The sequence below is a fragment of the Sphaerodactylus townsendi genome, linkage group LG05, assembly GCF_021028975.2.
Source record: "Sphaerodactylus townsendi isolate TG3544 linkage group LG05, MPM_Stown_v2.3, whole genome shotgun sequence".
Lineage (NCBI taxonomy): Eukaryota > Metazoa > Chordata > Lepidosauria > Squamata > Sphaerodactylidae > Sphaerodactylus > Sphaerodactylus townsendi.
In genome coordinates this window covers 100,087,924-100,115,127 of record NC_059429.1, presented here as the reverse complement: position 1 = coordinate 100,115,127, position 27,204 = coordinate 100,087,924, and the positions used below count along the sequence as shown (strand labels likewise).

Genomic DNA, 27,204 nt, shown 5'->3' with positions numbered 1-27,204 from the left:
ATCAGCAATGTGTTTAATTTAATTTGATTTCAGTTTTGTCTCCAAGTACTAAATCTTTGCCCATTTCATACTTACATAGCTCCAACTCATTAAATTGCTGCCTTCATATTTCTTCTCCCTGTATTTATTTATTTACTTTATTTATATCCCACCATTCTCCTCAGTGGGGACACAACATGGTTGACAATGTTTGTTTATTTATTTATTTATTTATTTATATTTATTTATTAAACTTTTATACCGCCCCATCCTCTAGGGGCTCTGGGCGGTGTACAGCATAAAACATGGTAAAACAAGTCACTAAATGTTCTCCTCTGCTCCACTTTATTCTCACCACGACTCTACCAGGTAGGTTAGGCTGTGAGTATGTGACTGGCAAAGATCTAGCAGCTAACTTAACTTACTTACATGGAAGAGTGGGGATTCAAATCTGGGTCCTGGCCCAACACTCTCAGCACTACACTATGCAGGTTCATGATTAACTTAGACAACTGCATCTACATGATCTCAAATAAATGTAATGCACTTTCAAAACAAAACACACAAAGAGCCCCATCTGACCAACGTGTGGATCTGCCTTACAGGGAGCAGTGGGGGTCGTCGCCGGTGCATGGTTGCCTTCTCTGGGGCACTCCTAACTCGCAGGATAAGAAGAGCATTTTTGCCGGCATGCGGCTACTACCCCCTTCCGAGTGCTGGGACATAGCACCAGAGTCCCAGCCACTGCCACCATGGTGGGGGCAGGCCAGGGGAGGAGCCAATGTTAGTTGGCTTCCTCCTGGCCATTCGCTGCCTTACACAGCAGTACCAAACAGGTGGTATAAGTCTATGAAGGCCAATGAGGACTTCTCAGCAGGAGGAGGCTTCTTCTCTCTTCAAGCCTTCCCATGCCGCCAGGAAGCCTCTCTGGGAATGGCAGCACAGTTGCCACGCCGCAGCTGGTGACCTGGCCCCTTGGATGGGACTGTCCAAGAAAATCAATATAAAATTTTTTTTGCTGCAAACAGAAGCTAAGTGGATATTCAATTTATGTTTTCAATGAGGACTTAATAATGACATGGATTTGTTACCCTCTGTCCAGTTTGCGGTACTTCAAGAATCGCGATGCAAAGATTCACACATTAACATTTTTCGGCCAAGATGCACTCACCGCTAAAATACATATGGAAAAGGAAAACAATTTCAGCCCCTGGCGCCTTTGTAGCTATTAACCAAGCCCCGGAAGAAGGGAATATCCGGTGAAAACCTAAAAGGGGGGGAGGGAATGAAATTATTAAAAAGAAGTTCATTAGCAAAATATTTACATAAGCAACCTGATGTAGTCCGCCTTCTGTTAGAATCTTCCTGACTGCCCTTTTCAGAAGCTGAGGATCTTGTTTGAATGTTTCTTTTTGCTGGACTCTGCTGTGGTTCTGGTGACTTCTCAATCCCATGGAAATACTTCATATGATAATGCAATAGTTTTGCTTTCCTAAAGGATTTGGAACAGTCTAAGAACTTGCATCGAAACTTCGGTTCATGGTCAACAGCAGCCTTTGAAGCAGGAGAATCATCAGTTTTCTTAGAAGTACTGGTTACTGTTAAAATAAAACAAAATTTGTATTACCAACATGTACATTTCAAAATAAAACCCAAGCTATTCTTCCATGAAAATGTTTAGGCCCTACTCAATGTTTGCAAGTAAGACTTATCATGAACTGAAACCTACAAGCTTAGGGTGGTCAGACATGGCCACATTCCCTCAGTATTTTTAGGACCTGTAAGGCTTTCATCTCCTATGGAACATTACAATTAGCTGCATTTTTTATTGTTTTAATATAAAAAAATAGTTACCCAGAAGCAATACAAACCGAGTTCACCTAGCTAATTCTAATTCACTAGAAAAATAGAACTGTTAGTAGCCTGTTACCAGCAGTAATTAGCCAGATGCCCCTTTGGAAGCAAGGTGACAGAAATCTCATTTGACTGTCCCCAGCATCTGGTTATTAGCCATCTGCTTATTGTGTGGCTTTCTGTGCACAAAGGACTTCAATCCAAGACACTGCCTTTACAGTACTCACAAGGGACTGCTACAAGGCAGAAAAGATTTGTGAATAGGATCCAACTCCTCCCTTTTTTGTGAGTCAAACAGAACCTGAATCCTTATTGAAAATCTCCACAGAATATGAAACAAGAACTGAAACTGACCAATTAAAGTTGTCAGTTTAAACAAAGTTTGTATTTATTATTGACATTCGTCTCTAAAGCCCCGTTTCCTTCGCAAAGCCGCTCCAACAGGAGAGGTGAGGGTGGGTAGTTGTATTTTCTTTGGTGAAATGCTCTCTTTCTTTAGCCTTGCCTGGCACCTACTTTATTTTCTTTTAGGTGCCAGGCTAAAACAAATGCTTTTACCCATGATTTTAACTAGGGTTCTTTTATCTCTTTATCACCAGTCCCAATGCTCTGGATTATAAGCTTTTCTGTTAGTTGTTACGCTTGCTTGGCGCTTTAGTGGTTTAATGGCTTGCACACTAATACTGTGTTTTTTAATTGTACGTGCCTCCAGTAGAAATCTGAAGAAGTGGCCTAAGAAATATTTGAAATAAATATAAAAACAGGACCTTCCCCCCGCCAACCCACCCCCCAAGAATAAGGGGACATTAGGAGTGGTCTGATTATATATAGTAAATGTTGACCTGTAACAGGTGCCTCTGAAGACTCTTGTGATTCAGGTGTAGAAGAAGGCTGTTTTATGTTCACTTCCTTTAATCTGTTGTCATCTACTAAAGTCTGAGATACTTCTGAAGATGGCGCAACTTTCGTTCACTTAAATCTTTTGGTCACATCTGGCTACTGTTTTCAGCGGACCCAAACAAAGCGAAAGGAAAGGGTAAGCCGGAAGAAAACCCACAGTATATGTCTTTTAGATGCAATGCCCACTGATAAAGATAGAGCGCGAGAAATGGATGACTTGCTTTTGTTTTTCTACTTCAAGCAGGCTATAAAAATATTCAGGAACAAACTGATCTGAGCTTCTACTCAGCTCATGCAATTATGAGACAAAAGAAAAGGTCTGTAAGGACTTCTAGTGCTTCTACACTTCTGTATTCTAAAATCACCCATGCTCAATTTCTGCAAAATCCATTAAGATCCCTTCATGTACAGAAATAAGTTGGTTGTTCAAAACTGCAAATTACTTTAATGTAACAATTATACGGGGCAATGTAATCATGGAAAGCGTTAAGAAAAATCACTCATACTGTAAGCTTTTTACCTTCATTTATTTCTTTTGAACTTGATTCTGGATCTTTTAAGGCTTCAATTTCATCTAGTTGAGGTATTACAATATCAGTATCTAAAGCCTCTTGGCTACTACTTGTAGAATGTCTTGACCGTCTCTTTAAGGAATCTTTTTCACTGCCTGGAGAATTTTTCAATTTTTCTTGTGCTAAAAGATATTTTAAAGTATATATTTAATAAGTAAACTGAATAAACAGATTTCAAAACATAAGCACTTTGAACTACCACATTCTTTGTTCAGACCTCCAAAGAGCAACCACTGCCCCATTTATGGTATGTTATGTATCTCTATTCTCCCCCAATTGAGACATTAGTATTATCAAACCTGCTGCCTACAGTGTTGCCTAGATAGCTTAAATAAAGAAAATAATTGGTTATCTTCACCGTAATGAAAGTAATGATTAAAGAAAATCTTGTCTTTTAAACCAGACCCTTTCTGTTTTAAGGGCTGTATGAACATGTAAATATGTATAATGAGATACCTCGTTAAAAAGGTGTTAGAATACACAAAGCTGTCTTATACCGAGTCAGATCATTGGTTTATCTAAATCAGTACTCTCTACTCTGATTGGCAACTGTTCTCCAGAGGCAACTGTTCTCCAGGTAGAAGTCTTTCATATCATCTACTAACTGATCCCTATGAACAGGCAGATGGTCAGCCACTTCGCCACAGACCCTCCCTAAAATCATGGGGATACTCATGAAAACATTAACAAAGAGAAGATGAGACCTTGCATAAAGAGTGAAATTCAAGGTATTTTTCACACAGTTTATCTAAATTATTGGAGAGTTATTTAATTCTAGGAAATAATCATGTGTTTGAACATTATAGACTGCTCATCAAAATGACCCAGTTCATTCCTGAACATTCTTCTTCATATTTGTTATACACAACACATTGATTCTTGCCTTGCTCTTTCCTCTTAGTCCTCATAAGCAACAGATGTTTATTTGCCAACTTACTTCTCTCTTGGCATACTGATTAACAATAATTGCCTCCTGTTATAATTTATTTTTGGAAGTATATAGCCCACTGTTCAATGTGAGTGACGGTAGACACACAATCCTTGAATATTACAGAATCAAGCCCAAAAGATGACCAGGTACTAGTCAATCACTGAATCAGTAGAATGAAATGCATTGCTACTGCTTGCTGTTTAGCTTATTATTGTGTATACAGGTTTGAGAAGGAACAAGGGACTGGTATAAAGGCTGCTGCTATCACACAGGCACTGAAGCTTGCATACAACCTCCAGAAATTACAACAGGTTTATATTGCTGTTATATTTACATATACTCACACAGAACATAAATAAGTTTAAACTTCATACAGGTATTAAAAGCTCATCACCATCATTCTGATTCAAGTATATTATAAATTGTATTCTTACTCATGTTTCAAAACACAAGTCAGGATTCAAAATGCTGGGTTTCTGCTTACAGATTTGATAATATTTGTCAATTTATTTGTAATTATTTTTCTTTTTTGTAGTGTGTTGTAGTGCTGCTCCAAGCATTTTCCCATCAAATATTTGCCCAGATAACCAATGCAGAAAACACCATCAAATGGCTAAAGGGAAAAGTAAGTAGCAACTCAAAGCAATATACCAAATTCAAATTGAAAATGAAAAGGGCTGTCAGCTTGCTGTACATATATACTTTCTGTCTGCCCCTTTAACTTAGTGTTATTTGATACTAACCGAAAGAAAAGGACCAAGAGGCAAAGAGAATTCAAAAGTAGGCTGCAGCTATCACAGCCAACCTAGGAATTTAAAATTAGAGATCGAGTAATGTTATACACACTACTTGCTCTAGAATATTTTCTGTTCTGTTTACTTAATAATCATTATTAAGAGTGAAAAATACTCACACATATTCTTTTGAAGCCGAGGACGTTTTGAAGGGACCTCTCCTCCTTTAGGTATTTTCCGCCTTCTTAATTCTAAAGTTATTGGCTGTAACGTTTGAGCACCTTGGTTCTTAACGGCAAACATAGTGCAAAAGCCTTGTAAATGTTGCCAGCTCACAACTTTTTTTTTGTGTTTTTTAAATAATATTTTTCCTGCTGACTTATAAAAGCTTCATGAATTTTAGCGAAAAGAATCCCTCACTTTTATCTTCCCTTTTTTGACAACAAACTATGCAACTGCACTACACATATTACAGTAAATAGTAAAATGTTCCTGTACCATAATTATCACCTGTTCACTGAAAAAAACCTGCATGTATCAGTGTTAAAATATTAGTGGTATCCCTTGTTCCAACAAGTGATAGCAACCAATATGAGCAACCGGTTTAACTAACACAAAGGTCTGTTCACTGCTGTATACATAAACCACTTTGAAGATACTTAAACAGAAACCAATGAAAATGACATTAGTAACGGAAGAAATATATGAAGAAAATAAATCAAACAAAATACAGCGTGGACTTCCCCGGTATTTATTACAGCAGAACACATTTTATTTACATTATTTTTGTTGGTCACATAAAGTGTGTGTGAAGAGTTAGATAAAAATAACAAGCAAATTAAAAATGAGCATGACACTGATAGTACAGGAAAAGCAATGGTTAAATGATAAATCAGGTTTTGCGGGCAAAAAGCCTAAAAATGCGAAGGCCTGGAAAAATACCAGAAAAATTCAGTGTAAAAACATTTCCCCCAGTTTTTCCAAGGCTTTCTTCCCCATTTTTCCAATGCAAACTTGGAAAATTTGAGGAGTATTTTTAAAAATTCCCATGAAATATTTTCTTTTAGAATGGGTGAAATTAAGACAATGTGGGAATGAATATACATACAGCTCTTAAATCTGAGATGCAAATATTGTAATTTTATAGGCTAAATAAATTATAAACGTGTTAGAGTAGTTATAAAACATTGTTAGAGTAGTAAAATCTGCTTAGGTTTAATAGGACAGTAAGACTGCATAAATTTCCATTCCCCCCCAAATTTCTTCCAAAAATGTTAGATTTCTAAAAAGGCCCAACCCAAACCAGACACAATCTCTGGCATCTCTTCTTTAAAATCTCAGAAAGTAGAAGGTGCTAATAAAAAAAAAATGCTGTGCCTCAGGACCTGGGACAGTCACTAACAAACAATCTAGACAGTAGAAAACTAGATGGCCAATACTCTGCCTTGGTAAAATACAGTTTGTAGTTTCACATCACTTAAACCAGCTGTGTTAATAACAAAAACAGGATGTCTACCTTTTATGGTGTCATCAGAAAGGTTGTCTGTGTAGTCACACAACTAGGAGTTCAATTGTATGCAGGACCTCGACTGGAACTTTCTAGAATGAAAACATTTTTGGTGCTACCTCCAACCACAGCAGTGTACTATGTATGCCTAGAAAGGGCAGGAAAGTGGCTCCCACTCACTTCTTTGACAGTCACAGCAGATATCTCCATTAGAAAGTCTCTCTTCAGATAAGAATTACATTCTCCCTCAGATACAAGGGAATATATTTATTATTATTATTATTATTATTATTATTATTATTATTATTGTTGTTGTTTCTATATTATTATTGTTTCTATATTATTATTGTTTCTATATTATTATTGTTTCTATACTGCTTGGGGCGGTTCACCATCATCATTATCTTATATTCTAATAGCAAAGTCAGCCAGATCTGAGGATACTCACATCTGGTGACTGCAGCTGTGAACGGGAAAGACAAATCTTTCTGCAAACATGAAAAAGGTCACAAGTTTGCAGAAACGAAATGTAAAAAAAAATACATGGGAAGGGTTAAAAAAACTGACATGTTAAAAGGAGCAACTGTAACTTTAAGCAATGGATTCCCTCAGTGGCCTTCGCTAGGCAACCACAGATTCTGTCAGTAAAAAGCAGGGGAAGGGGGCAGAACCCTTTCCAGACCAATTCTGACATTTGAGGGAGGACCCATTGGGGGCTTGGCCTGGCTATGGATGCTAGCTCCAGGTTGGGAGGAGGGGACAGGCCTCAGCCATATTTAATGCAACAATGTTCATTCTCCAAAGTGGCCAAGTTCTCCAAGGGGACATATCTCTGTTGTCTGGAGTTTAGTGGTTGTTCTGGGAGATCTCCAGATCCCACATGGACGATGGCTATTGTACGCCTGGCAGTGGCCTCTGGATGATTTGATACCACCCGACTTTCATGGTTCAACTGGGCTTGGCTGCTTGCTTTTGTTCAATAGCATGCCACCCTACGAAAGCCGTGTGATGTAGCAGTTGGGAGATTCAAGACTTATCTTGCTGCTGCAACTCACTGGGTGATTTTAGATCAGTCACACACATTCAGCCTAATCTACCTCACATGGTTGCTGTGCATGTAAAAAAAGGTTTGAAGAATAATGTGCGCTGTTTTAGATCCGATTGTGAAGAAAGGTGGGGTATAAATGAATAAATAATACATGCAACTGAAGATGGGAGGAAGAGAAATGGTAGGTTGGTAAATGGCCAAGAAGGCAAGAATGAGGCAGGGAAAGGGGAGAGGATATGGGGTTGACAGAAGGAGGGAAAGGAAACACTATGTGTGAGAGGTACACAGGAAAGGGAGGTACCCCTGACAAGTCCTTAAGGATTCCTGACCATGCAAGTGTGTTTCCTGGTTCAGTGTCGTGTTCATACAAATGGAGTCCGTACTGCCTTTTCAAAAGGAAAGTGCAAGAGTGTTATAAGCACCCTAAATGACAAAAAGGATATACAGAAACAGCATTGACTGATGGATGTGCTGGCTAAGGAAGCAAGCTAAGAATAGAGGGAGCAAAGAGGAGAGTGGAGGAGGGGGAAAACAGGCATGCTTCCTGCAAGTTCTCATGCATGCATGGTTCTAACATGTTTTGAAGCGATTCCCAAGATCCTTGCATGTATCAGGTGCCTCTGTAGTGCCCTTTCCACAAACCTAACAGGAAAACACTTCTGTGCTCTGCAGAAATATTTTGAAATCCTGAAGCCAGATATATGTACTATACCAGGCAATTAAATAAAACTCAAAACAATCAAAAGAAACTGTGTAGCTTTAACAAATAGATGCATTCAGTGGCTGTTGCTAGGCAACCACAACACTTTGGCCAGAATACCCAATTTGGTTTCTGCTTGATTTCTGCCAGTAAAAGGCAGCAGGAGGGGGAAATGCCCTTTCTGGGGTTGTTTTGAGATGTGCCTGTTGTAGGAACTCGGTAAATAGAAAATAAGAAAGCAACCACTGGGATTATATATTTATACTTTATATTTTATTATACATATTTTCTGAATATATTCAGGCCTCCCAAATACATTTGGGATTTTTCCGGATGTTGAAAAAAAGGGTCCCAAAAAATTCTGGAAACATTCAGGATTATTAAGAGCCAAGTTTTGCAAGCTCCCCTGACTTTTTCCTTTTTCCCCCCTCCCTGTGTTTTTGTATATCATGGGGATTGCATCAGTTTTCCAGGCTACTTTAGGTAAGATTCTGTCAGTTTTAAGTGGTTTTTTAAAGTTTATTCTTTGCTGGAGTTGGTTTATTTCTGGCTCACTGGTTTTTTGGGGTGTGGGGGTTGGTGAATACTCCTGTTTTACATAGTTCCGGATTCCCACATTTTACACAGTTTGAAGTTCTTGGGTATTAGATTCAGATTGGGTGTTGGATTCGGATTCTCAGATGTTACATAGGATGAATTTGGCAAAAGTGTCCAATGACATGAAGGATTCTTGAATTTTACAGTTCCTGTGTTCAAGGGGGTTCCTTCATAGGAAATGGTGGAGGACAGCTGGGGGTGGGGCACCTTGCTCAGGAACCCAAAGAGTTGGACTTAAATTCAATCATCTTAAAATTTCGGGATTATTTAATGGGTAGGAACCAGCAGATCCACTGCAATTTTGGTGCCAGTACCTGTAAAGTCACATCCCAGCCCCCTAGAAAACTTATCCACAGGGAATAACGGTGCTGAAAAATATTGGAAACCCTGGAAAACACAAATCCAAATATTATACTGATATCTGGAGCCTGGGAAGCCAGTAATTCTGATAGTTCTGGCTCCAAAATATCAAGATAACAAAAAATACTTTTTTTGCTGTACACTCCAGTGTACAACCTGATATCACCTGAACTGCATGACCCACCTAGAATAGCAGCTTGCTACAATTCAATAGCAGCCACCCAACAAAAGCCAGTATTCTTCAGTGTCTACACTGGCTGTGGAAACTCACTGGATGACCTTGAGCCAATTACACATTCTCAGCCTAACCAACCTAACTGGGTTGTTGTGAGGATAAGATGGAGAATATATTGAAGTCCCCACAAGTGGCATAGCAAGGTGTGTGTGTGTGTGGGGGGGGTAAACCCCTGGGCACCACTTCCTTGGGGGTGCATTCCAGGGATGCACCCCCCTGGCAACTGCGCCCTGGTCACAAACTCCCCGTGGAGTTTGCGAGTTGGGTGCTGTGGAATGCTGGCGAGCAGGATTCCATGTGGAGCTTGGGAGCAGGGTCAGCAGGGTTCACTCGTCCCCAAGCTCAGGAGCTCAGGAGCAACATGGGCCCATTTGATGCTGGTCTCAGCTTGCTCTAGTATAAAGCTAGAGCTGGTAGACCCCAGTGCTCAGTTTGATCCTGGCCCCAGCAAGGCTTGGATCCAGCTTTGAACTACAGGCTGGAAATTTAAAGTTGGACTCGCGTGAGCTGAAGCCAGAATCAAACAGGTCCGCACTACTCCTGAGCTCTGCGTGCAGAACATAAGCAGGGCAAGCTGGCTGGTTCCACTCATGAACTCCATGTGGAGATTGAAAGGGGGGGCACAGCTGTGTGTGTGTGGGGGTTCAGTGCCCAGGGTGAGCCCCCAGCGCCATTTTATAAAGCTACGCCCCTCTTCCCCACTGTGGAAAAAGGCAGCATATAAATGAAGTAAATAAATAAGACTTGGGGGAGGGGGCAAATAAAAGGTGAATTGGTGGATGAATGTGAAGGAGAGAAGGAAGCAGAGAAAGATGAGGGTATGAAAGGTGCTAGGATAAGAAAAAGAGTAAATAGTGTGGGGAGGGGATGCAGGGCAAAATCTGGTGCCTCTCCCAGTCCTTGCAGGTTCAGTGCAAATGGGCCCAGCTTGGCTGGCAATGAACATCTGGGTCATATTTTTCCTGGGGAAAGTCTGAGAAGAGAAAGGAAAGCAGAAGACATGGTAGTAGATATAAGTAGTAGCTGGAGGCAGAAAGAAGGAATCCAGAAAAGAGGAAAGGCTATGGGGGCTTTTAGGAAAAAGAAAAGCAATGTAGTGAGGGAAGAGAAATCACATGCGCACACAGGTCTTTGCAGGTTCTCAGCTTATAATAATTGTGTGTTGTCAATTCACAAATGACTCATGGCAGCCACCGGACCATGGGGTTTTCCAGGAAGGGATAAGCAGAGGTGGTTGCCATTGTCTTCCTTTGCACAGCAAACTGTCTTAATTGTCCAAGTACTAAGCAGGCTTAGTTCGTTTAGCTTCCAAACTCTGACAAGGCTGGGTTGGGCTATTAGGCTACCTTACTCCTCCTCCCTATTTCCCTTTTTTTTTATTCTCCACACGGTTATGATGTTGCAGACAAAGTTTAAATCCCACTCTTCCTGTGGTGCACAATTACACACAAAAGACTTATTTATGTCTTGTACCTAGGCAAAGTACATCAGGCAAAGCAAAATACATCACATTGAGACTGTCCTGATTATTTAAAAAATTCAAAAAAATTGTTACTTAATTAAAAATTATTTAGCTCTAGAAAGTGAAGATCCATGTTCTACACACGCCTGAGCTCCTACTTGTGTGATGCACAGAGAAATCTGTTTATGTTGGGCTCCTTGAAAATGTATAAATACAACAAAGGGAATGTACCAGTTATGAGAGTATAGCAAAACCAATCCTGAACATTAAAACTGACCTGTTGGTGGTACCACAGGAGGCCTACCGCGCCGTCTTTTTGTTTCTTTAATATTTTCTGGGGGGGTCTTCACACTGTCATTTTCAGGTTTCTTTTCAATCTGAGTGTCTATTGAAAATTCCCTATCATTCTCAGATATATTCTCTTTGTCTTCTTTTCCATCCTTTGGCACAGCCTTTTCACACGCTTTGCCTTTTTCTGAAACGACTATTAGTTTTCCTTCTTTATCAGTCTTTGACCTTCGTTCAATCTTTAGTGCCTTTTCATCCTTGTCTTTCTTTTTATTCTCAGCTGTTTTCCTCTGTTCTTTAAACTTTTCCCATCTTTCAGGAGATGAAGGGATTTCATTACCTCTCTCCTTGGGTCTTGGACTATTTACTACAGACTAGAGAAAATGCACAAAATGTGATTTACTTCTATCGCAAGATAGTCAGCAAATTACTTATTAATTAGTTTTAAATCTTTCCTACCTGATCTTTGGAAAAGGCTTTGACATGTATATTCTTTACTGTCTGAATTACACCATCATAAAATTTCACAGTGTATGTACCTGGAATTTTTAAAAAAGTCAGAATGAACAATATGACTTATTCTGCACAGAGCCAACTACTTAACATAGAAAAAAGAAAAAATTGACACACATACACTGTACTTAAAATCTAATATAAACAAGATACTTGTTTCACAAAACAAGTTATTCTTTTCACGCCCCTCTAAATATCAAGATCAATCTTTCCTATAGTATCCCTTTAAAAAGTACTGGTGGAGATAGCAGGACCTTGTGGTCCAAAAGTCACCAGGCACAGCAAGTCTAAAGTGAGGAGGAACTGGGAGATACCATACCAACTCTGCTCTTGGGCCCGTTGAAAGCCTGTACCACCACAGTCCTCTGCCAATGAAAGAGTGAGTGGAGCCAATTTGCTCAATTACCTCTCCTCACTGAAGCCCCCTTGCCTTTTGTCCATGACAGACACATGATCTGTATCAGTGCCTTTTTGGGGTCTGCATAGGATTGCCAAGAGCCAGGGAAAATCTATTTATGAGTACAACCTATAAATCCAAGCCATAGTCTGCATTTTTGTATTTCGCTATGTGCAAATGGTGGTGGAAAGTGCTGATAAATTGTAGTTGACATGGCAACCCCATAGAGTTTTCAAGACAAGAGACGTTAAGAGGTAGTTTGTCATTTCCTGTCTCTGCATTGGGACCCTGGACTTCCTTGGTGGTCTCCCATCCAAATACTAACCAAGGTTGACCTTGCTTAGTATCACGACCGGGCTGGCTCTCACAAAAATTCTGCCACCAAAAATATTATTTTATTTTCAACCCTTCACCGGTCACTGTTCACTGCCGAGCCTTGGGCCACCAATCTGATGTACTGGTCACTGGCCCACCAAACACCCCCCTCTTCTACACTCCCCTTTGACTGAAGGAGTAAATCAACAAAGCCTCTGACTACAAAAATGGAAGGAAACTCAGCGAGAGAGAGTTTTGGCTTTTATGCAGACAGACACCACCCTTTGTAGGCACACAGAAATTAGACTGGAACTTATGGTAACATGAAACAGAATTTAACTTTATTATTTACAGAAATGAACTGGCTTCTCAGATGGCACAGAGAGGTTACTTAAGCATGAGGTTTCAGAAAGTTTGAGCTTCTACTTCACAGATTTTTCAAGCAGTTTCACTGACACACACTTGGTCACACAGGTGGTCCACTGAGAGTACCCTTCCGTCTCTCTTAAAGTCTTCCGCTTCTTAGCTACTAGTACACCCACTGTCCCACACTACCAGCTGGAGCTTAGAGGACTCTTGGCTTCCTAGCCTGCCTCTTACAGGTCCCTATCTGGGCTTCACTACCCTCTGGACTTCACTCCCAGACTGGATGGACTTGTGTACTGACAGGACACTCTGTCTGGATACAAAGCTGCGGGTCACCTTCCACAGACTTAGATCTACCTCAGCTTAACAAAGCTTTTCACTGCTTAAAGAGCTCTTGCTGACAGTCTCTTCTCTTCAGATCAGGATCCAAACGATTCAAAGTGTCTCCCCTCTGACAGGCTTTCTCCTGTTTAAATATAACCAGCACTTCTAGCTCCCCCTGCCTGAGGCTATAGGTATAGGCGAATTGCGCCTCTCCCAGCCAATCAGGTGGTATCTCCATATAAGGAGCGTGCTTACACATTCTGGCTGTTGCTAAGGCCAGCTAATCTGCATCTTAAGAAACACACTAACCCTTCAATGTAGGCTAGTCCGTCACACTTAGCATCTGAGATCTGATGAGATTGGGCTGGTCTGAGCTATTCCAGTCAGGAAAATTCTGAAATTATGCAATTAAACCACTGTTTTGTCTTTTTTTTAAACCAATCATTTTTTAAACAAATCAATGTGATGACTATAATAATTTTGGCAGTAGACTCATGCCAAATCTAAAAGAGCACATTGTACAGCTCATCAGAAGGTTTGAGATGAGGGTGATAGTAACAAAGTCTTTTCTCTATATTAGCTGAATTACTGTTTAGGATAATGCAAAATGTGATGACTCTTAGAAGTCAGTCCCGAAGCGACAGGGATTTGACATTAAGCCATGAAGATACTGTGTGATTCTCTACAGATAAATATCCAAACTGGATACCAATCTGACAGATCAAGTAGCAGAATTGGTAGAAACTCCATCTAAATAATTTTTTACAGCAAGTTCTGAATTGGTCTCCTTGAACAATGTTCTGAAGCTGGTGGGACCCTGGGAGTTGTAAAGTCAACAACTGCTTGTAGTTTGGATCCACATGAGGAGGAAATTGGGAACAGCTGAACAATCTAAATAGGACATGGGTTGAGCATTTTGCAGTTAAAGTCACAGCTTGGCCACAGTTCATGGCTTGCCATTTCTGGCATTTGAATAAACTGTGCTGGTGGAATCAGAACCAACTCAGGACATCCTTCTGACCCATCCCCCGTGTTAAGTTTGCAATGGGAATTCTGTTGAGAGGTATACTTTATTTAAATTTGTATAATGAGTATTTTATAATCCACTTTGAGTCGTTAGTGTGACAGAAAAGCAGGTTAAAATATTTAAATAAATGTAAATCACTTGGGAGGAAGTGAAGGTTCCACTTGTAACAATTCCTTTGAGAATCTGGGTGAAATTCTTATAACTCCAAAGAATTAAAACCTTTTGTTTTAAAAGATCATTACTAATTACTCTCATATTTAACTTACTGTTCTTGGGCAGTGTAGAAGAAGAGCAATGGTAGAAAATTTTCACAGGTTCCTAGATAGCTCATCAATTTCAATCTGTTTCCAGGCATTTATTTGAATAGGGACTATTCTTGTTCTAACGTATGGCCTCTGAATACAGCTAGGTAAGGGAAACCTGCCTCTATTAAATCTTTTGCCAACTTTCAAAACTGTTCTTTAAAACAGGAAACCAAGTTGAAATGGTTTTGGTCTTTTGTTCGAATGCACCCAGAAAATCATACTGAGATACCCGCTTCGTACAACAGAGCCAGTGCGGAACAGCACAGATACTGAGATACCCACTTTGCCCCACATATACCTGGGAGTAGCCAGTGAGAAGAAGGAGGCAGTTTGCTTCCCCTTCAGTCAACTTTTTAGTCTTCTATCAGATGAGAACAGTGTGGCAGTGGGAAGGGAAGCTTTAATCTCTACAAAGCTTGTGATGTTAATTTTTGTTAGTATTTGGAAGGGAAACCACCAAGGAATTCCAGGGTTGCTATGCAGAGGAAGGCAATAGAAAACTACCTTTTTCAGTCTCTTGCCTTGCAAATCCTATAGGGCAGTGGTGGCGAACCTATGGCATGGGTGCCAGAAGTGGCACTCAGAGACCTCTCTGTGGGCATGCATGTACAGAGTTCGTCATGTGGGGGGGGGGGGGAATCGCCCACACACACACACTCACTGGTCTGGGCTGCTGGACTTATGTGCGTGCACCTCAGCGAGCTCCAGGTGGCTGCTGCCCGGGGGAGGGGGGCAGAGGTGGCAGAGATGCTAGAGAGGCGCAGAGTGGCGCATGTGGGACTTGCTGGAGGCTACAGCAGGCTGGCCCCTGCTCAAGGGGGTTATTTAGGTTAAATTGCTGTGTTGGCACTTTGAGATAAATAAGTGGGTTCTGGGTTGCGATTTGGGCACTCGGTCTCGAAAAGGTTCGCCATCACTGCTATAAGGTAACCATAAGTTGGCTGCTACTTGACAGCACTTTACACACTTGATAGCTCTCTCTCTCCCTCTCTCAAGCTCTGCAGATAATCAAGATGGGATTAAAATGTTTTAATAAAGTCTTACCATCCTTGTTGACTGAAGTAACTTTGGCTGGATAAAAACGACAATCAGACCAGCAAGCCAACACCTGATCATTTGTATGAAATCCCTTAAAAAAGAAAAAAAGAAGCATATCCTTATCATTCTAACTTACAGAAGTGGAGGTAGAAACATAATTAACTAGAAGGTAGAAGTTACTAATGCTACCCATCAAATGTAATAAAAATACTTAGAGTATATTTGACAGATTTGTAGAGAAAGAGACAATCAATGTTAAGAAAGTTTTAAAACAAAAAAAATTCTGGATAAAATTATGGCTTATGTATTTTGGACTGGCTATAATTGTAACAGGTAGTTCTTGGATTTTTCAATTTTTATATTTTATATAAATAAAAATATATAAACATTCAAAATTAGAAAACTGCAGTGCGAAGCAGGCTAACAAGAATCAAAGGTTTAAAAATAAGGTTCTAACCAACAAATGAATATCCCATCACAGGCAACATAAAAATGTTTTGACTCAGCCCATATTTCACTTATCTTGACCAACTTAAAAATCAAGAAGACACAATCAAGTTCTTCACTCTGAAGACACTAATTTTAAACTGCTCATTGATTGCTTTTGTTTTAAACTCTTGTAAGCCACCTTGATCAGAGCTCTGGAAGAGCAGTTAGAAAAAAATCAATAAATCATATTTATTAAGGAAAAGCAGCAGGAACAAGTTAACAACCAATTAGACAAACTTCAAGCTCTTAAAGGCCTTATTGGTTTATAAAATTTGTATGCAATTCTCAAAAATGGAAAAGACATTCAGATTTATTTTTTACGTACAGAAGATACCTCTTCCTCATGTAAGCCTTCCTTCCGTAGCTGTATTTTCTCTAATGGACGCAAATAAGGACTGTCCCAACAAAACCATTCATCATACCGATGATTCCAGCGTTTAAAATGGATAAGCACCTTTCCTTCCTCATAATCAATTTCTTCAATGTGAGCTGGATACCTAAATCAAATAAATTTAACATATTCTTGCTAAGAAACATGAGATTGCATCTCACAAGTAACAGGCAAACTAAAATGCAAGTCCATACTATCTAGCAATGTGTTTGTTTTGGGCAGTAACAATTTAACGAGTGATGATATCATATGTGTAAATACCATTTTAGGCAACAACTACTTCTTGTCAAATCATTTCATTAACAAGGACAGGTTGCAATGGAAAGAAGAACCACAACAATTCTGAAGGGCCAGGAGGAAGAATGGCGGTATAACTTGCAGGAGAAAAAGTAGGCCAAGAAAAGAGAAAAATAGTTGTGGCCATGAGTTTGTTTTCCCCCAGCTATTCACAGCACAAGTTCCTTTTAAGATTATTAAATGTGGGTCCGCTCTTCTATTTTTAATCTCCAAGGCTTTTATTTGCCCACTAGGACCTCTTGGCTCCAAAGAACAACATAAACAATATAAATATTGGCTCAAGATGAAAGCAACAAATTGAAGGTAAGCAATTCAAATTTTTATGCCACCCCTCTAGGAACTTGCCTGAGGTGGCTTACAAAATAAGGATAAAAGCAAACCGTTAAAATATATTAGTGAAAATCCAGCATTAAAAGCTTAACCTAGCATAAAACCTAGCATAAAACTTCAGACAATAAAAACACACCATTGACATCTTAAAATAACATTGTCCAGATTAAAATAGTGTTTATAAGATCAACCCCATAATTAAAATTCTGAATGTTTCTAACAATAATTTCCGAATGCCAGTTGTGACTGAGGCTTGAAGCTGTTTTAAACACTAACCAAATTAACCATACCCAAATTCTCTAGTACCTAAATGTTTTACTACATGCGTGTTATTATTACCAACATCAAGACACCTATGCTGTTTCCTGCCCCTTCTCCTATTGCCTACTCATCGTCAAACTGCTACTGCTGAGCTATCCCAGAATCCACTCCGCAGTTTAAAGATGGACCTGAAAGTGAAGGCAGTCATACACTTCAGCTTCCATTCATAAAAAACCCTGTAATGTCACATCAACTGTATCCCCAATTGACCTTCAGTCAATGTAGGCCTAGAATACCTTGTTTTCTTAAAACAAAACACAATATTAGAAAACTAATATAGTGGAATTTCTAACATTTCACATACTACTTGAACACTGCTGAGCTGAAACAGTGCCATGCTTCCACCTTATTATTATCCCCGCTGTTATTTAATATCTACATGCGACCCCTTGCTCAGCTGGTACGGAGTTTTGGGCTGTCTTGTCACCAATATGCGGATGACACTCAGCTCATTCTGTTGATGGAGGGGGGAGCAGCCACTGCCCCGGCAGCTCTACAGCATTGTTTGGAGGCGGTCGCTGGTTGGTTGCGACAGAGCAGGTTAAAACTGAATCCACAGAAGACGGAGATCCTCTGGCTGGGCCGCGAGGGGGAGAGGGGGATGTTTCAGCCGCCGGTGTGGGAGGGGTCAAGCATTGGCGGAAACCGACCCCCTCCGGCAGAGACGCGAACCTGGGGGTCCACACCTGGATTCGTCTTCTATCAATGGAGACTCAGGTGGCCCATATAACCCGGGTTGCTTTTTTCCACCTTTGTCAGGCCCGGCGGCTGGCCCCCCCTCTTTCTCTCCCAGACCGACCTGGCCACAGTGATCCATGCAACGGTCATCTCCAGATTAGACTATTGTAACTTCGCTTCTACGCGGGCGCTTCCTCTTTGGCGCTTTGATCTCGGAAGGCTTTCAAAACTGGTCCCAAAATGCCAAGGCTACTGCTCACAGGCAGTGCCACCTGGGATCATATCCAGCCTGTGCTGCGCCGCTGCACTGGCTCCCAGTAGAGTTCCGAATCATCTTCAAGGTGTTGGTACTCGACCTTTAAGGTCCTTCACAGCGGCTTGGGACCTTCGTATCTCCGGGACCGCATCACCCCACGTATGTCCCAATACGGCCTCTTCACTCAGCAGAGGCCAACTTTACTGGTGGTCCCTGGCCCCTCGATGATCTACGTAAGCTCGGCCTCCACGCGGGCCAGGGCCTTTACAGCCCTGGCCCCAGCCTGGTGGAATGCTCTTCCACCAGCTGTCCGGGCCCTGCGGGACCTTATGGAATTCCGCAGGGCCTGTAAGACGGAGCTGTTCCGCCGGGCCTTTGGAGGTACCCAGCCGTTGACAGTGCCTCCCACGGGCCTAGCTTCATCTGTGCCTTTGTTACTCTGGGATTTGCTGTCCTTCCCTCCTTGAAAGAGGATTTGGAAACGAAATTGTCGGATGCCATTTTACAAATTAATTTTAACTATTATATTTAGTCTCTCATTTTACCGCTGCTTTTAAAGGTTTTATCTGTTTTATTTGTATATGATGGCTATTATGTTGTACACCGCCCAGAGCCCTCAGGGGATGGGGCGGTCTATAAAACTGAAAAATAAATAAATAAATAAATATTTCGCAAGACTAACAGCTGGATGGGCAGCCCCATCTACAGTGGAGGTGATGAGCTGTGGAACCAATGTGGCACTGCCCCGCCACTCCCAAAGGGGGTTCATGACAGCATGGGGAGGCTCACAAAATGTAACAGCCTCCACACCACCAAAACATCTTAATGGGCCGCAATAGACTTACGACAGATTGTGACCTGTGGGTACAACATCAGCAAAGGCCAGGACAGAGCCAACTGATGTTGGCTCCTCTCCCACCCATAACCTGCCTCTGCTACGCCAGTGGAAGCACAGTGACACTGCTGCAGTGTCATGTGCCACATCCCACTACTGGGGGAGGTTGATGGCAGCCGCATGGCAGCAGTTTTGCCCCTCGCTGGGGTAAGTGCCCCAGAGAGGACGAATCTGCCGGTGTAGCTACCATGCCACTCCGAGTGGCAGATTTGGCCTGCCCCCTTTGGATGGGGTTCTGCATCTCTCAAGAATCAGAGTTACCACAATTTCCAATCCAGTCTATCATGCTGATTCTGGATGAGTAATGCATTTTAGTGTGTCTTAAACTTTTGTCTTTCCTGAGTTGGATGAACTGTTATATTTAACTTTGCATTCATTACAAGTTTCGCTTCATCCAACTTTCTCCCTAACTGGGACCCAAAGCAGTTTATATCCTCCTCTTGTCCATTTTATCCTCACACCAGCCCTTTGAGATAAACTGACTGTATGATTAGCCCAAGGTCACCTAGCAAGCTTCCAAGGAAGAACAAAAATTGAACCCCAGGTCTCCCAGAACCTAGGCCCACATTCTAACCATTACACCACCCTTCCTCTCAAAACATTTACAGTTTTCATTGAACCTTCTCAAACCAAGCTTTTCAGCATCTTTAAAGTATTGAGTGTGCTTATGTTCAGTGCTTAAATACTATTCTTCCTTCAAAACTACAAGCTCTACGGATGGTATCATATGAAGGAAGACCTCTGAAAAACTGATGATGGAGATTCCAGTATTTGCATGGATAAAAAAAATGTAGTCTGCAGAACTACAGTGAAGAAGAGGAACCAAGCAAAATCCCACCATTTTCCTTTTTCCTAACAATTCTGTTGGTACAAGAATGAGGTGGGGGAACTTTCACGCAGTTTCTTCTCCTCTCTGCAATCTCCACTTCTGGACCTGCAGGTTTTGGTCTATTAAAGGCTGACAAACTCTAGTCAAAAACAGCTATTTCCACACATTCTCACTCATACTTTTCTGACAATCACATAATACACTGTCAGCTTTACAATTTTCCTTGCATCTGAGGGTTTTTTACTTGCATGTTATAAGTAGTAAAGTGATTAATCAAAGGTTGCTTTTATAAGGCCGTAATGAAACAACTAGTGAACACTGTGATATTTTCAATCATTAACACGTTTTAAGTGACATTTTTTAAAAGTATCCCATATACTGCAAGTACAGTATATAGGAGTATCACATGAACATCTGAGATTCCTAATATATTAGAAGCTCTTGGGTTTTGCCTAGTGATCAGTGGTACTAGTTCAAAATATAATTCCTTCTGACCACTTCCTAAGGAATCCAGAAAAGGTTTCAAAATTTAAGATACATCCCCAACCACATTAAACAGGTAAAAAATTATCAGCAGTGGATCTGACAAATGGAATTTAATAGATGCCAATTTCAACCATTTCATCATATGTTGCAAGTTAAAGGTCATTAACTCAGAATGTTTTTCACAACCCATTAAATACTACCTCTGGTTCTAACCCGTTGTAAACATACCAGCTTCCTTTGTGTAAGGTAGAAAGTTTTCTGGGATGCAACCTATCTGCTATAAATTTGATAGCCTTGCAAAAATAAGTTCGCATACCAAAGCAAGTTTTCATGCTCTATGAACCCAACTTGGGGGAGGAGGGAGAAAACAGTATTCAAGCCCAGGTGTAGCTTGCTTTTGGTGTACAGAAGTCTGGTCTGCCCTGCTTTACAGTTTCAAGGTTCAGCTCAGGTTCTCAAAAACATCCTCCTCACTTTTCCTAAAGATGACAAGCAAAGTAACAAGCAGCCTTTCAAATATTCTCTGTTCATACAACACAAAATACAGCTGTGGTCCTGAAGATTCGGAGGCATTCTCTACCAGACAGCTACTGTCAACTTGGGCAGTATAAAACTACATTATGTTAATTTTAAAATCAACTTGGAAAAATTCTCCAGTGCCTCATTCCTTTTAAAGTTTCCTCAATTTTTGAAGACCAGAATCTACTTTTGCTTTAGTTACTTAACACAGGCCTTTCATTTCAAGCCAAGAACACCAAATAGCTTTTATAGTGTACAGGACTACACTTCTTTCAGGCAGCACCATAACATTTCGCCCTTTGTTATTCTCATATTTCTGTAATATTTCTTACTCATATTTCTGTATTATGAGTACAAAATAAGAACAACGTTGAGAACATTTGAATCATAATCAAATTGTTACCAGGGAGTCAAACCAAACCTTTACTGAAAAGCTTTCCTGCACCTTCATTTTATTCCAAACTGGCATAGAATTTGAGCCATATTTTGTCTGCTCGACTAGCACTGAAACAAAACCAGAAAACAGATAAGGATTCGACTAACAAGGACTGATGTACTCACTTGCCCTGGAATTAATATCTGAGAGATTTTTATATATTTATTTAATTTAAGCTTCTGTACTCTGTCCTCTTCCAACAGCTAGCAGGAAGCAAGCAGGATAGAGACCTGTTGCTTTTGACATGCAATTCAGTATCAAACAGACTGAATAGCCTCTGGTGCTGGAAGGACAGTATTTCTGAGCACTGCAGACTATTTCTCCCATGCTGCAGTTTCTAGCCAGTTTACATCTTAAAGTTGTTGAATCAATTTTCTATCAACTCCTGATTTGAGTCAGGATATCTCTTGTTTAAGACTTTTCTGTACAGTATGTTTACTCATCTAGCAAAAGATTGGGATAGAACATCACAAGGATATAAATCACCTCAGCACATGTACAAATCAGCATCTTACTTCAATTTTGCCTACATGTACTGGAACTGAAATAGGTACGTCAAACTGATTATGAAAAAGTTATCTGTACTAGAACTTTAGGGCTGGTTTCCATTCAACTATGACTGAAGATTAATGGTTTGACTCTCTGTTCATAGCATAATGTGTCAGCATCACAAAAATGTATCCAAGGGTTATCATGAAATAAGAAATACCAGTTTTTTAATCTGTCTCGGGCTTCCAACTGGGCTCCCACTTCAAAGCTGATACCTCTTCTGTTTGGTGGATGTTTTCTCATTTTGTAAAAAGCCGCTGCTTTTATTCCCCTGAAAAATGCAATTAAATATCAATCACTAGAAACTGAGTCATCTCTATATTTGCTAGGCTGTCTAATGAATTCAAATAATTCACAACCCAATCTTTCAGTTTTTAAAAATTGCCTTTAAACTCATCCATATGTAGGCTGAAGTAAGTGCCCTTTAATACATATTCTCCCTGATAACCAAGATTGGCCTTAAATGCTCTAAATCTTCTGTTTCTGGAGAAATGAGACCTCACTGGACTTGGGAAGTAGTATTGCTCCCCAGGGACGCAGCAGGTGGCACCTCTTGGGACACTGACAGGCCTGCCACATCAAAAATTAACCTTACAAGAAGGGTGCAGCAACCTGAAGCTGGCCAGGAACCCGGGGTTGGAAAAGGTGGTGGTGATAACCGGAGAGGGTACCCTGTGAGGACTGAACTGTTAATAGCATGAGTTGACTGTTTTATGTGACTGAGTAATTAAAGTGACATGTCTCTAATTCCCTGGTATTGGTTTGTTGGTACTGAAGAAGACGGAAGGTAAGGGAATGGTTCCTGGCCGTGAGGCTTTCACATACTTCATTATGACATAAATAAAGAGCAAAATGTGCTGGTTGTTAAAACACCTCCCACTCTGTGGTGCCCACCTCAAAAGCACCAATTTTGTCTTCAAAAGATTTCAGTTATCCATCAAGAAGTACAAATGCTAAGCAGCCTGAAAACTAAGCTGTTCATTTTGTCAGAAATACATAGTCAGCAAATAGAAACCCTCTTTTCTACCAACAAACAGCTGCCTTGTTATTACAGTTGCCGCTCATTATGCACTGCCACCTTGATTCAAGTGCTGATAGCCTTCAGCCTCCCTCCAATCTCCAGCAGACATACATAACCACTCAGTAGCAAAGCATAATATTCTCAGATCTTTAAGAACACGGAATTGTCTGCATGATGTGGGGCTTGAACTGGGGAATGGGAGCCACTGCAGTCACCAGGTTATTTTGGACATGCATTGAGACACTCATAGAACTTACTTATAAACAATTATGCTCCAAGGTTCCTCTCTTCCGCCTGAGCAGTGGAGTCTTATCTGGTGAACCAGATTTGTTTTCCTGCTCCTACATTTCAGCTGGGTGACCTTGAGCTAGTTACAGTTCTTCAGCACACTCTCAGTCCCACCTACCCCACAAGGAGTCTGTTGTGGGGAGAGGAAGAGAAAGGAGTTTGTAAGTCCTTTTGTGTTTCCTTATAGGAGAGGGGGGGTCTATAAATCCAATCTCTTCTTCTTATCTCATGTTTTATGTTATTTTACAAATTTATAGCAATTTATCCTGGCGATCAGCTTAGAAATGAAAAGATGGGATATAATTGCTTTTAATAAATGAATACAGGTTATATATCCCAAGGGTAGCCTAACCTTCCAGTGAGCTCAACAGATGTAACTGACCTGGCCAACACTTCTGAACAGGCTATAGCACCTTGCCTGAGAAACAGATTATTGAATCCACAGACCTCCAACAATCTTAATGAACAAGGTCCCCTGCTCTTCACATCCCAGTATGTAAATCCTGGGAGGGCCACTGAACAGCTGTCATTAACTTTCATGCAGGAAACTTGCAAGTACTCACTCCTACATTTCAGGACCCTGTTTCAGGACCCTGTTGCAGATACATGGGAAGTCAAAAGTGTCTGTTTTCAAAGACTCTGCTGCATACTTTACACATCTATGGAAAGCTCTATAAATATCGAACATGCCACTCCTTGTCTCTGCAATGTTTTTGAGATCTCTGTAAGAACTATTGGCTTAGTTCACATAGGTCACTGTAGAAGGAATATAATCCCATGATAAACAATGATATGGAATTAAGTTCTGCACTTTGGCCAACACAACAGTCACTGTAAAACCTATCTTGAGACACAAGCTGTGTACAAAGGCTATGAAAAAATAGGGGTTTGGGGCTAGTACTACTAGAACTCACTAATGATCCCAGGAAGAGTACATATGAATCCAGGAGGGATGAGAATAGATGCTCCACAAGTTTGAAATTTAGGTAAGTATATAGGGATTTTAATTCTTGCAATTGTGAGCGTGTCTCAGAGGCTTTTGTCCAGCAGAGATTGGAGAAATTCCAGTACTTCCTTGTCTGAGTATGGTGACAAATGCTTGTGGCAGCTGCAAAGTAATCAATGCAATTGGTAGAATCAGTTTGTGAGGTTCAACTGCTATCTAGGTATTTCCAGTATTTGTTACTCTGTCTCTTGATGGAGAGTCAGACCTGTACTGGATCCAGGTGAGTGAATGGACTCTGGTGCCATGGGCTGAGAGAATCAGCCTTAGTTGCTGAATGGCAAGCTGAACTAAGTAAGAAAACAAGGTCTGTTCCACTATGAGACTGTCTTCTGCTTTCACATTTTGAATCTTCTCAGGACCCTTGCCAGAGTGATATAGGAAGATGTCTAGAAGAGTTCTAAAGCCAATCCCAGGTGAATGTGTAAATTCCCTCTGTCCTTTTCAGAATAAACCTGAAAAGAGTTTATTCAGTTGCCTGAGTGTTCTTCTGCAGTCCCTGTTGTGTTTGAGAACAATAAAAATACAGAGTATTTTTGAGGAGACATGGCTTGTGTATCCAGAAAATGTAAAATGACTTGAAGAATTACAGGATGTTTATGAGGCAATCTCAGGGATGGAACGATAGGTAGATAGGTAGAAGAATTCTATGCAGCAGCCTTCCCTGATTGTATCACTCAATGATGTGTGGATGTGACCACCCTAGCTTGAAGGTGAAAGCAGAACTGGTCTCCGATCAATGAGTCATGTTGGGTGCTATTGCTTTTGTTGACTGTTGGCTGAGTTTGCTCAATTTGATACAGGTAGACACAGAGGAACAGTCTTGGCAGATGCTAGCATACAGCATGACTGGGTAAGGAAGACAGAATTCGTTGCCTGATCATTCCCCTTTATTATCGCTAAAAGACAAAATATATACCTCTGTATCCACAGAGAAATAAATTGTCCTTACAATTTGGCTGGACCAAGCAAAGAACTGAGGAGCCAGAGCTTGGCCTGTAGCCTGATCTGTATTGTGGATTGCGGTATGCTGTCTGCATTTGGGGGGGGGGGGGGGGGGGGCAGCAGGGAAGCAGAACAGGAATTCCTGCACCTAAAAACTCTGTATTTGCTCATGGCTTTAAGATCTTTCTAATCAACTTCCTGAAACTGATAAAGCAGATTGTACAGTTGTGAGCTGCTGTGACAGGCCCTCTAGCGGATGACTGGTGTAGCTGCAATTTCTTTCCCTGTGATAAAAGGCTATGAAAAGGAAGACTATGGCAGAATACCAGCCTGAGGCCTGTTTAGCAACACCATGGCAGGGGAGGATTTACACCTACTGCTGAATAGGCACCTCCCACACTGAGGAAAATAATGGCTGGGGTTGTTGCAGTGGTGTCAAGGGAGGTTCTGCCTTGCCCTTGGGCTACCTCTAACCAACCAGCACTTGTCAGATTGAGCAGCAGTGAACAGCTCTTGCTGAGAAGCCTCACAGATGGCTGCACTGTGCTGCAGCTCAATCATCCACAGCACCCTCTCAGTGCTTCAGAGCACCTTTGCCTTGGCAGACCACTGTGAGCAAGTCAGGCGGTTGAGCTGGACTGGAAAAACCATCCCCTTTGGCTATCTGCTGGTTGGCTCATGAGCTAGCTGGACTGTGTAGCCTCTCCTGTGAGATTTGCCACTGAAGTCCCAAGGAGCTGCACCAACTGGAGGAATGTGGGGTTAAGCTTCTCCAATCTTCCTGTTCTTACTTTGTCTCTCTTTTTTATTAATCTAGAGGTGCCTAGAGGGCCAAAGAGAGGACAAACTGGGGGAAACTAAGCAGAATCTCCAGAGATAAAAAAGGATCCAAAAATAAAGTACAAGGTTCTAGAACCATAGTTCCCAAACAATTCCTGGCTACCACCCCCCTTGCACAAACCCATTCCAGGGTCCCCTTCCATATAAAACCCATTATTCAGAATAGTGGTCTGCATGACCCATAAGGAAGAGATAATAACAAAAAATTCAAAACCATAACAATTGCATATTTATTCAAAATCCAATTAAAACTTTTTAGTTTAATTTATTCAGCAAAACTGATGACCTTGATTCAGTGATACCAGCTTTTCAAAGTCTCAATCATTTAGCAAGAATCTTAGATTCAGTAAATTCTAAATGCTACAGGTAGGCTTGATGAAAGGACACTAGTTTCCCTTCGTCTCGTTTGAAGTTGCTTAGCAAGAGTCTCAAATCACTATGTTCAATAATCTGAATAAATTTCTTTCATGAGGAGAGAAGTTGGATGACCTAAAAACCCTGATAGTTACCACCAGATTTCAGCACTATGAGCACTATTCTGCACAGGCAGCAACAGATTTATGAAACCCGTTCCTGCTGCGCTGCCACCGTTTGCACAGCAGCTGCAGGAGCCAGCCGGGATCACTGGGATCCCGGAGACAGCATGGTTTGCACAGAAACGCTGTTGTTTCTGTATAAATCAGGAAGCTGAGATTCCTCCCCCCCACAGAATCTCCCTCCACCTACTTGCATGGAAAGCTGCCTATTAGAATATCCCATCTAATCTGTGCACTCCCCCCCACCATTTTAATTGGCCAATGCAGAATGGGCCTATGAAGACATAAATTAGGAGTACCATTTGCCAGCATGATGTCATAGCCTGGTCAATCATAAATAAGTGACTTATACAGATGAAGATGCCCACCTCTAGCACACGCCCACCAACTCCTTGCTACTTGGCACCCCCAAGGTAGTCACCTCCCTCAGTGGACAAAACTGCCATTTTGGGAACTATTGTTTTAGAACATCCAGAAAGAAGGCAGTGGAACTTAGCTGCACAGCAGACATGTCAAGAACTGGGATGATCATTTATAAATTATTAAGCATGTATAATTGTACTGTTTTACACATTCAAAGTATAAGTATCTTCATTTTCTTTAACAAAAGATGCAAGTACAGTAGTTGAGAAAAAAATTGCAA

The 27,204-nt window shown here is 41.0% G+C and overlaps 1 protein-coding gene across 1 annotated transcript in view; it reads right to left on the bottom strand.

Annotated features, from left to right (window-relative positions):
- Positions 1-27,204, bottom strand: part of PHF20 (PHD finger protein 20) — a 48,875-nt gene that overhangs the window by 13,030 nt on the left and 8,641 nt on the right. Inside the window, 9 exon segments of the mRNA XM_048497887.1 lie at positions 1,305-1,577; positions 2,676-2,829; positions 3,240-3,427; positions 5,150-5,257; positions 11,157-11,541; positions 11,627-11,706; positions 15,459-15,543; positions 16,267-16,438; positions 22,089-22,199. Of these exon segments, the coding sequence (XP_048353844.1) occupies positions 1,305-1,577; positions 2,676-2,829; positions 3,240-3,427; positions 5,150-5,257; positions 11,157-11,541; positions 11,627-11,706; positions 15,459-15,543; positions 16,267-16,438; positions 22,089-22,171 (1,528 nt within the window). The 5' untranslated portion in view covers positions 22,172-22,199.